The sequence below is a fragment of the Talpa europaea genome (genome assembly GCF_964194135.1).
Source record: "Talpa europaea genome assembly, chromosome: 5".
Classification (NCBI taxonomy): domain Eukaryota; kingdom Metazoa; phylum Chordata; class Mammalia; order Eulipotyphla; family Talpidae; genus Talpa; species Talpa europaea.
The window spans coordinates 102,775,471-102,787,137 of record NC_140071.1 but is presented as its reverse complement, the minus strand read 5'-3'; the positions used below and the strand labels follow the sequence as shown (position 1 = coordinate 102,787,137).

Here is an 11,667-nt window from a genome sequence, read left to right as displayed (position 1 = left end):
TTTTCCGGCCTTGAATTTAAGTAGCCTTTTTCCATTAAATGCTTAACATTCTTATCTGTAAAATGAGTTTGAGTCGATAATAATTAGAAAAAATAAAATGAATAGAGTTAAATTAGAATAAATTAAATAAATTACATGATTTGTAAAATATACTATATAAAATTGGGTTCTTTGTTGCCTTTAAAAACTACTTACTTAAGACAATACAAATGATTCAGGACTACAGGGTGTTTTTCATTTCCACATCAATCTGAAATGAAAAGAAAGTATTGTTTAATTCATGAAATATTTTGCTTGTAGATTACTAAATCATGCAAAAGGAAAACAAAATGCCAAAGCCTTGCTAGAGGAAAGGATTCTCATCAAAATGCAGTTTTATGCTGAATTTTTTATTGACCACTCTTCACATTTATTTAGTTTTACATTGTCCCTGTCCTTGAAGAGTTTACAAGCTTCTTGGAAAAAAAAACAAGAAAAAAAAGACAATAGACTTTAAGAAATGGTAATTATTGGGTGTTCACAGAATGTTAAATGACAACAGGGAAAAATAAACAAACAAGGAATACTGGGAAAGGATTCCCAGAGGAAGTGATATTTAAATTGAATCCTGAGTCTTGTGAAAGACCTAGTTGGCCTAAGGGGAGTAAGGATAGTACAATCCAGAATGAGTCATATGCAAAGGCTTTGAGGTAAGAACAAGTTTAATGCACTTGGAAAACCACCAGATGAGCATAAATCAAGTGTCCCAAATCTCTTAGTTTGTTAATAAAGAAATATTGGACTTCAACTTAGAAACAATGGAGAGCAGTCAGAGGATTGCTTGTTAAAGGGTTGAGGAATTAAAGGAGATATCAAGAATGAGATTGTATACTATATATACTACATATACACTATATATAGATTTATACTATATACATATATTCAAGAATTTGGCTATAAGAGGAGGATAAAGAAAAATAATGTGGGAGTAGTGTCCAGTGCTAAAGTATCTTACTTTCATAAAGAGGAGATAAATAGCTTAAATTGGACAGGTCCAATATAAAGAAAATAATGAAGCAAAAGTTGAGCATAACTTAATGGAAGAAGATCTCAAGGAAGTGGGATGAATGGCATTCAGAGTGAAACTTCTGACCTGGTATTATTTTACCATTTATTTATTTATTTTTTATAATAAATTTTATTTTTATATTTTCATTAATAATTAAGTCTTTTGGTATCAGTATTTTGCTTTTGTCTTTATTAGCTAAATTAGGGCTGAAATCTAAGACAATGGCATAGAAGAAAGTTACAGTCTGATGTGGAATAAATTATGTAGTTTTCCTAACTCCATAAAACATCTCTCATTCAACCCATCTGTAAAATGGGAATTAAAATATTACCTAGCATTTACAATTTTTTTAGATTTTTCATAAATACATACACGGAAGGCTTTTAATATTCTGCTTAACATATAGTAGTAATGAGCTTAATGCAGCTGTGACATTGGGGATCATAAAATCTACTTATACTGAGAGATGTGATGAACTGCAGGTGATGTGCCAGTTTGCCTGAAGTATAAGAGAGAAGGAAGGGGAATGAAGGGAGGTGGTAAGGGATGAGAAAGGAGGTTAGTAGTTATTTGCATCTGAAAACGAAAGCATCACCCATGGAACAGGGAAGGTACTAGGTGAGGCAATCTGAGTATGAGACATTTCACAAAATCTAAAAACAAGACCAGGTCTACCTGCAACAGACCCACTTCTCCACTCCTTCAGTCTGCATAAAGATTTAGAACACCAACGGCTGGCTGCATACTGGGGTTTATAGGAGAAAACCAGTAAACTCAGATGCAGTAAAATGGCTACAGTAATTAACCTACTAGCATTGGAAATAAAAGGACTGGTGGGAACTACCTCTGTGTTATGCATAAAGTTAAAAATGATCTGACAACTATGCAAAGGGAGAAGACAGGAGGAGAGAGATAGGAGAAGCAGAATGAATGAGGGAGTGACTGGGTTGGAGGGGAATTAACATTTAAAGAAAGATGAACCCTAGAACTAACAAATTAGGCGCGTGGGGAGGGAAATGGGAAGACACATGAAAGTTCTGATGATCTCTGAATTGGGAGTAGATTGATGGTGTCTAAAAGAAAAATTGTAACTGAAAAATGACTGCATTTTAATGTAATTAAATCTTTTTAGTTTTAGAAGATATTCTTAGGATACACAATTGGACCTTTACTCATTCTGTGTTACATTTCATTTTTGTGTGTTGTATTAATGCAAAATTTTGTAACTTTTATAATTAATATAGAAAATAAGGTAGGATTCATTTTTCTTTTTCTTTTTTTTTTAAGATTATTTATGCATACAAGAACTGGGGTGCAAGCCAGAGGTGCAGGGGGGGAAACGATTTACCAGAGATAGAGTGGGGTGCAGAATAGGCAGATCTACTGAAATACACTGCTGAGGGGAGCAGCAGGGCAGATAGGAGAGGTCTGCTGCATCTTGTTGGCTGCTTCCTTGCCAGCTGTGGATTGAACTGGTGCTGTAGTGGCTTGCAGTAGCTTGATATTGCTGTCTTTAACCCCTGCACCACCAGGGAGGCCCAGGATTCATTTTTCTGAAAACGTTTCTATCAGGTTCTCTATTGATACCTGTATACATATGCATATACATAGTATGAAATTAAATTCACAAAATATTTTCCCTCACACTGTGAGATGGGTTCTTTCTACTATATTTTTCTTTTCATTATGAAAAGATATTACTAGATTACAACCTATAGATTGAAAAACAGTGTCCTAGATTTGCTGCCTGTATGCTTTTTAAAAAGATTTATTTATTTTTGCATGGAAGAACTGGGGTGTATGACAGAGGTGCTGGGGTGAGAAGATTCCCCAGAGACAGAGTAGGGAGCAGAGCAGGTGGATTTACTGAAATACACTGCTGAAGGGAGCAGCTGGAGAGACAGGAGAGGACTGCTGCACCTTTTGTGGATTAACTTCCTGGCCAGGGATCAAACTCAGGCCATAGTGGTAATAGAGCTGAGACTTAACCCATAAGCCACCATGGAGGCCCTGCCTGTATTCTTAAATTCTTTTGTTAATGTAAAGCCTCATAAGTTTTGCAGCTGCCTCAGTTTGCTTTTAAGTGAGCTTAACGTGGAAGCACTTTTCTTTTTTTCCATTGTGTAGGGTAAAGAAAATATCAGGCTTTTCTGCCCTTCCGCCATCAGGATAGATGATGGATCCTTGTCCTGAATGCATGCCTGATGGTGGGCACCTGGAATAGGGTGTGGGCATAGGTAGATGGGATTCAGCTGAGTTAAGACTGTGCTTTTAAGGGCGGCGTCATGGGGACGCCAGCAGCAGCCGCAGCAGCCACAGCAGCAGCAGAAGCCGAAGTAGCAGCAGTAGAAGCCGAAGCAGAAGCCGAGAAGCAGCTCTCTGGAACAAACTCCAGAGAGCTCAGATAGAGTGAAGACTTGCTGGGGGCTGGGAGGCCTGCCAGCCTCCCAGCACCCCAGCCAGCACCCCTGCCTGCCATATGCCTGGTGAACCCCAAATAAAAAACCTGCAAAAAACTACTGAGGACTCTGACTCCTCCTTTATCCGGTCTGCATGGGATCAGAAAACCTGCACTGTGGCCAGTCCTGCCCTTACACATTGTAAAAACAACAGTTATAATAGCACTAGCACCAGGAAAAGTCTGCCACATAATGGCAGTTTAGTAACAAATGAATAAATGAATATGTTCTTGAAACACCATAGAGTCACATGTGAAGGACCAGATTTTCTTACCTCTGAATCACAGTAGAGAGGAGGTGAATTTATGGAACAGCACTTGGAAGCAAAGTCTGAGCGCTTATCAACCAGCTCTTCAAGTTCTGTGTCTGTGGCATCAGGCAGTTTTGCTCTTAATCGGTCTGCGAGTCTGAAAAATTGTTTTTTTGCTAGACTTTACAAGATGTATTTTATAAAGATTGCTAATGCAAAATGATAACTCCTTCAAATTTTACAATAAAAAATTAAAATAGAATTTTCCTTGTCAAAAGAATGATTTTCAGTGATTTGAGATTGGAAAGTAAAATCTTCCCCTGTAGAGATCATGAAAATAAATGTACAAACTGCTACTGAATTTGAATTTTAGCCCTTCCCCTTCCATTTACACAATCAACATGAATGACTACTTTTGTTTCGCTGGCCTTCCATTTTTCACTCTAGTTCTCAATTTCCAGTCCCATTAAAGTATTTCTCTTACTGAACTTCAGCTAACTTTAATACTTTTTCTCTTTTCTATTTTTATATAATTTCTCTTCAGTTTCCAACTTTTCAGCTGGCTATACTGGAAAACATGAAAAAAGGGTAGGAAAGGTTGGCTCTTGTTTTTAACTCGAATACTAACAATCCATCTCATTTTCAGGATGCTAGGATCATCTTGAATTCTCTTGAGTCTTTCCCCATTGGAATTGTCAATAATGATAGCTGTTTACTTCATAATGGACAACTCAGCCTAATGCTTTGATTTCCTCCAGGAAATACTTGACAACCCAGTAATAGGCAATGAGAGGTGGAAAGACCCAAATTTATCCAGAGTTTAGACAGGCAAGGTAGATGCTTAGAACGAACAAGAGGGTAAGAGGGCTAATGAGCTCATGAAAGTTTTGTGGAAATAAGTTAGTCCCAGCTGGGAAGGGAGGCAAGTCTGACCTCATGGAACTCAGAGGATGGAGGGGGATGAAAGAGGAGGCAAGACTTCAAATCCTTATACTCAGTGTTCTCAATCTTCACCAGTTTCATAACCCTGAATGTCAATTCTATGATTTCATCTGGAATTGAGTGTATATTATCACTCAATTGCTTCATGTAATCCTGCAGTTCAAAAATGGTAGGGAACTTAACCTTGCATTACTTGTTTAACATTATAAAGTGACTCATAATATTCTGTTAACTATACAATTAATTTCCTGGTAACTAGGAAATAACCATTTTGAACTTAAGACTTAATTTTCTTTTAGAGTTTTGCTAAGGTTGAATTCATGAAAGTCATCAAATGTGGTCTCTTACATTTGGGATTCTTAGAACAGTCTTTTGTAGAGTTTTGTTTGTGCTTACTTGAAGCCTATGTTATTCAAGATGATTTGAAATTAATCTCAGACTTTAGATCCATCTAATAAATGAGATAGTCTTCTCAATTGAGATATTTTCTAGGAAACCCAGTAAAACTATTTTTATGACTATGGCTGTTATTGATTTGGTTTTTTTTTAAAGTTTATTTATGCATACAAGAGTTGGGGTATAAGCAGAGATGTGGGGGGGCCAAGAGGATTCACCAGAGACAGAGTGGGGAGCAGAACAGGCAGACTGACTGAAATACACTGCTGAAGGGAGCAGCTGGAAAGACTGGAGAGGTCTGCTGTGCCATGTGGGTCAGCTCCCTGACTGGAGATTGAATTCATGCTGCAGTGGCTGTGGATAGCTTCATAGTGCTGACACTTAACCCCTTGCATCACCAGGGAGGACCTGGCCTTTATTTTGATGTTAATACTTCTTTTTTTTTAATTTTTAAAGATTTATTTATTTATACAAGCACTGGGTACAGTCAGAAGCACGGGAGGGTGAGAGAATTCACCAGAGCCAGAGTGGGGAACAGAACAGGCAGACTGATGAAGTACACTGCTAAGGGTAGCAGCTGGCGCAGCAGGAGAGGTCTGCGCACCATGTGGGACCCTTGCTGGCCTCCTGGGATCGAACCAGCACTGTAGAGGCTGCTGGCAGCTTCGCAGCCCAGCGCTCAACCACTGCGCCACCAGGGGAGGCCCTGATGTTAATACTTCTTTGTAAAGAAAAGCTTTTTCCATTTAATTGAGAAAAATTACTATTGTAAAACAATATTGATGACTAATTAGCATTTGTATTTCCAACGTATACAGAATACTTGGTGATGGGTAATACTATACTTGATTGAAAGTTTGGATTTATCTTGTCAGATAATAAGTTACAAAGTTAGATAACACTTTTGCCAGTCTTGTATTTTATCAATTACTTATACTGATATTTACAGATAGCTTTATGGCATGAATGTTGATAAACTTTGGCTTCTTTTATCTTTTTGGTCAGGTGCCTGCAGTAACTTGTATTTTTGTGGCTATGTTCTAAATTTGTGGGATCCCCACCCTTCTTTGTTCTCAGGGCTGTTGTCTTGGTGCCCGGCATTTCTGCTGGTTAAGTTAAATGTACTGTCAGGCAGGGACCCTCTAACCAAGGGCAAAAGTCCTGGAATTGGGGGAAAAGGATGTCCTGAACAAATTTCACAAACAGGTTTTTACGGACTCTAGCTCCACCCCAGACCAAAGAGATCCAAGATAGCAAGAACTACAAATCCCATAATGTCTTCACCACCAAAGGGAGGATTGCTGGCGAGGGTGGAGTTAAGCAGCCAGGCTTGGTATATAACCAGACATGTGGACTTTTGGGGCTCTTCATTTTTTGATGGCTTTCAGCATGCTATTGGGGTCTCAGCTTAGCAGAACTGGTAGGATACATTCACCAATTTATGTCTCTCTCTTTCTGGGTTATTCCTTTCTTCATTTTCCCCTTTTTGTAAATAAACCCTGTATTAACCTTTTTTTTTTTATGTGTGTGCCTACAGTTGAGTCTCATTATAAATCCCTTTTAAGCACTCGGGTGAGGACCCACAGTCAGGTGAACCCATTTCCCATTGGGGTTGCCCTGTAACAGTATGAGGAACATACTGGGAAACCAGTGTCTGCTGAAAACAGCAGGCAGATATTATAGCCTGATTATCAAAATCAGCTAAAATACCTTACTTGTAAAGATTGACAGTAAGCTAGGTAAAAATAGCGAATTGAGATAGTATGTTTTGATTAGCAGGAACTATGGAGCCCCACAAGCAATAGCCCCTGGTCACTCCACCTTAGCTTGCGCCAGATGATAATGCATCACTGATAAAGCATCCCCAATATCACATCCCCAGGCATGTACATTCCCCATGCACTTTCCCACCTTCTCCGAACCTGGTTCTAAATAAATACAAGACAGCCCTTGTACCGGGGCTGTACTTTCTTGGTGTACGCTGCTTCTCCTTCTCACGGCTTCACATGGGCTTTGAGAAATCTCTCATCCCACTGCTTCCAATGTTGCTGCTCTGCTAGGTGGCACTAATTGATCTCTCACTGGATATACATGATATTTTCCCCTCAGAAAAGAACTTTCTTCTTACACAAATTTTATGTTCTGACTACTTCTTAAAACTCTTTTACTTTTACTTCTTTTTATTGCTCACTTAGCCCATCTTAATTTAAACTATGCTTTCAGATCACAGTGCAAGACTGAAATAGATAAATTTGGAGAATACAGTCAGAACAAGTCCCTTACTTTTTCTTGTATTCAGTAAATGTGTTTTCTGAATAATCTGCACATAGTTCTTGTCCATTTTCAATGAAAGAAGATAATTCTGTCTTCAGTTCAGGGCCCTGTAAGAAATCAAAGTTATTTGTCTCGGAAAATTTTCCCAGGAGGCATTACAACAGAATTCTATGTAGTGTGTCAATATGAACAGTTTTTATTGGAACACATTTTCTGCAAAAAGTCAGATAGTAAATATTTTAGGCTTCAAAGGCCATATATAATCTGTTGTATCTACTCAACTCTGCCATTATTGTAAAAAGGCAGTCATAAACAATGCGTGGTTGAGCATGGTCCTGTTCCAGTGAAGCTTTATGAACACAGAGATTTGAATTCACATAATTTTTATGAGCAATGGAAGATTAATCCTTGTTTTTAAGCCATTAAAAAATGTAGCACCATTCTTAGCTCACAGGTCAAATAAACACAGCACTGGCCCAGATCTGGCCCATGAACTGTAGTTTACCAAGCCTTGATCTACGTACACTAAGGTTGATGAAGAAAATGAGGCAAATTGTACCTTAGTATTAAAGCAGGCAGTAGAGTCTTCAGAGTGGCAGCATTCACGAAGGCTTTTCAGGGTTGGCACAAGTATTTTACTGAGGAATACTTCTGGAATATGAGTCCTCCTACTTAATTCAAACGTATACCTGGCATTGGAGAAAGAGGAGATAATATTCTTTAACATGCATAATTTGTGTATATATCATATCTTAAGATTTGATATCTGTTACAAGCAGAGAGTACCTGGTTTCTGTCTCTTAATTAAAAATAAGGAATTTAGCCCAAACTGAAATTGATTCCAAATAAAAGGGTTTTGTATTTTAAAAAATCCTCATTGTAATACAGTTCGTTAATTGTTGCTTTGAAGCTATTTTATATGATAATACTGAGAAAGCTATGTATGCTGTATTTGCATAGGTATATATTAACATATCTACTTGAAATATGTATGGGTTGTGCAACTATAAAAGCCTTACATAAAACATCACTCTTTTCATAGAAAGCTTTTTTGTGTAAATAGATATGTGTAATTTCTTCCAATGTCTTATCCCCTTGCTGTCGATGCACTTATAAAACCAATGAGTATTTAGACAAATGGAAATTAGAGTGGCAGCCCAGTATAAATTCGGTCCTCTGATGTTGGTAAGTGATTTTCAGAACTGATAATTTAACCTACATATGAAATATTTTTATGCCAAGAGTATGCATATACTCATCGTGTTCCCAGTGTATGCAACCCAGGGGGTATTTCTTAATTCTTTTCTTAGTTGAATAAAACAGACAAAGATTTTTAATTTCTTTCTATTTGATTTCTAGCTTATTTAATGTTAGTGAATAGCAATACTATCAAAAAATAATTACTCAGATCCACTCTACTTACTGGTCTATGATTGTGGTGCTGTGTTTACCACAAACATCTTTATTTGTGGGCAACTCAACTTCTGGCAGCTCGGGTGATTGGGCCGCTGGCATGAAATAAATGCACACAAAAACATCCATTGGTGTTTTCTCTTGACAGCAGTCCTTAAACTTAGAATCTTTTGTGGATAAGTTGTCACAGATTTTTACTGTGTGTTCGGGTAGCTACAAAAGTAATTGTAAATTTGTGAATTGTTAGTGTTCTGATTGTTCTAATTAAAAATACTGAAGATTTACATAAGCTTACAAACCTTGGCATGGTATATATAAAATTCAGTGTGAATGCTCTTAAAAAGTAGATTGTTGGACTATCTTTAGAGGGTAATTTGTAAGTATGTGCTTATAGCCTTAAATATACAATTTGACACCTAAGAATTTATATTCAACTGTGGGTGAAGGGAAGATTTAGCTACAAAGCTATTAAGAAGCAGTATTGATTAAAATATTGAAGGTTGGTAGCTACCGTAGATATATTAGCTAAATAAAACTCATTACATATAAGTCAAATTATGGGAAAACACCTATTAACATAGACATTCTTAATGGAAACATTTATTCCAAAAGAAAGTCAAAGACCTGTGGAATGATCTTTACCTAAAAGTAACTGTTCCAATTATTATCTACTAGTATAAAGTTCATGTAAATAAAAAATGATGAAAAAAATTGATGACCATCAAATTATAATAGGTATAATAAAAACATTAATAGCTTCTAATAATGTAATGGTTGCAGTGCTATATAATAAGACTTTATGTGCTGACGAAAATGATCTGTAGCTGTATTATCCATTATTATTATGCATTTGAAATTGGAATAGTGTGACAGAAGAAACTGAAGTCAAAATTTTATTTAATGCTAATTATAGTAAACTTAAACATACAGGGCTAGGATATACTGCCATGCAAGTAGAATAAGGTGTTGGGAATCAGATAATCTGACCTATGTGTGAACTTTGCCACTTCATCATGTGATTTCAAATTAATGATCCATGCTAGTCTTCTGGGTTTTTTTACAATTATAAAGGGATTTTAATAATATATTACATTTCATAGGATATATGTATGGATTCATTGAGATAATGCATTTAAAAAGGCAGCTTCAAGGGCTTGCCACTCAATATATGGTATATAATGATGAAGGGCTTGGGGACCTGGATTCTCTTACCTTCTTGGCCATGCAGTCCTCAGTGTTAGACTCACAGCACTTGGAGAGGATTGTGGTAGCATCTTCTGCTAGTGGCAAAACATCCTTCAAATCAGCAGTTGGCACTTTTTGTGCTAATTTTATGAGATGGCTAAATAGTTAAAAATAAACATTATCTTACATTCTCAATTTTCTTGATTTCATTATGAGTATATGGTGTGGAAGAATAATACCATAGTTCAACTCTGTCCTCATCATCTGTATGGCACATACCTGCTAAGTGATGGATCGTAGGTGCCAAACCTGTACTCAAAATTCAGTTATCCTCAAGTATCTTTTCATTTTTTTAGGACTGATGATGTCACTTCTTTTCTGGTCAGGTCTACATAGTTGAAGAATGCCTTAAACTGTTAGATCTTTTTTGTTATTTAAATTCCACATATGACAGCTCATGCAGCGTTTATCTTACTTTGTCTGACTTGTTGTACTTAGCATAATATGCTGGAAATAATATTCCTTTGTGTATATGTATTCCACAGCTTCTTTCTCTAGTTATCTGTTAATGGGCATTTACTTAGGTTGTTTCCATATGTTAGCTATTGTAAATAATGCTGAAATGAATATGTGAACATTTCTTTCAAGGGTTAGGGTTTTTATTTTCTTTGGCTAAATCCAGAAGTGGAATTGCTGGATCATATTATATACATAATAATATTAAAAATAGTTTTAGTAACATATAATAAATTGAAAATATTTAAATTGCATATTTGATAAATTTTAATATATGTACACACTCATGAAACTAACACCATCGTGAAACTGTCAAGCAAATAGACTGTGGTAGAGGATTATGGGTACTTTGGTGAAAGAGGTGTGAACTTGTATTCTTAAAACATATACAGAGTTACAGACCTACATTACCACAAAACAACAACAACAAAAGATAATGAGTATATCCATCATTCCCCCAAAGTTTTCTTATTTCCATTTGTAGTCCTCTTTTTCTCCCCTCTCTGGACTCTCCTTTGCTTCTTAGACAGTCACTGGTATGCTTTCAGGCATTAGTTATGTTTCTAGGATTTTGTTTGGATGAAATCATATAGGATAGCTGTATTTATATTTTTTTGAGAAACTTCCATAATGTTTTGCATAATGACTGCAGCAATTTATATTTCCACCAGCAGTGCACAAGGGTTCCCCAAGACATTGGGTAGTGTGAGCATCCTAACAGTGTTTTTCTAATCCATGAGCACAGGATGGCTTTCCATTTATAGCGTCTTCAACTTCATAAATATCTAGTAGTTTTCACCTGCTTAGCTAAATTTGTTTCTTGATGAAACTTATTCCTATGTATTTTATCATTTTTGATGTAATCGTGAATGATAGTGTTTTCCTAATTTCTTTCTTATGGTTTGTAAATGTATAGAAATCCAGCAGATTTATGTGTTAATATTTGTATACTTCAGTTTTACTGAATTTGATAGTCCTCACTCTTTTGATGGCATCTTTAGTGTTTTCTACTTTTCATACTATGTCATCTGCAAATAGTGATGATTTTACTTCTAATTTGGATGCCTTTTATTTCTTTTTCTTTCCTAATTGCTCTAGCTAGGACAATATTATGCTATATAAAAGAGGCACGAGTGGTCGTCTTTGTTCCTGATCTTAGAAGAAAAGTATTCAGCTTTTTAACA

General features: G+C 36.4%; 1 protein-coding gene across 1 annotated transcript in view; it reads right to left on the bottom strand.

The window, feature by feature from the left end:
• Window positions 1–220: 220 nt before the first annotated feature.
• The window catches only part of GC (GC vitamin D binding protein), a gene marked incomplete at its 3' end in the record, with an annotated part of 34,465 nt that continues 23,018 nt past the window's right edge, over window positions 221–11,667 (bottom strand). Inside the window, exons 7-12 of the mRNA XM_084232985.1 lie at window positions 9,995–10,124; window positions 8,793–8,995; window positions 7,929–8,058; window positions 7,379–7,476; window positions 3,782–3,914; window positions 221–250 (exon numbers count right to left, since the gene is read on the bottom strand). Of these exons, the coding sequence (XP_084089111.1) occupies window positions 221–250; window positions 3,782–3,914; window positions 7,379–7,476; window positions 7,929–8,058; window positions 8,793–8,995; window positions 9,995–10,124 (724 nt within the window). The remainder of the gene's footprint in view (window positions 251–3,781; window positions 3,915–7,378; window positions 7,477–7,928; window positions 8,059–8,792; window positions 8,996–9,994; window positions 10,125–11,667) is intronic.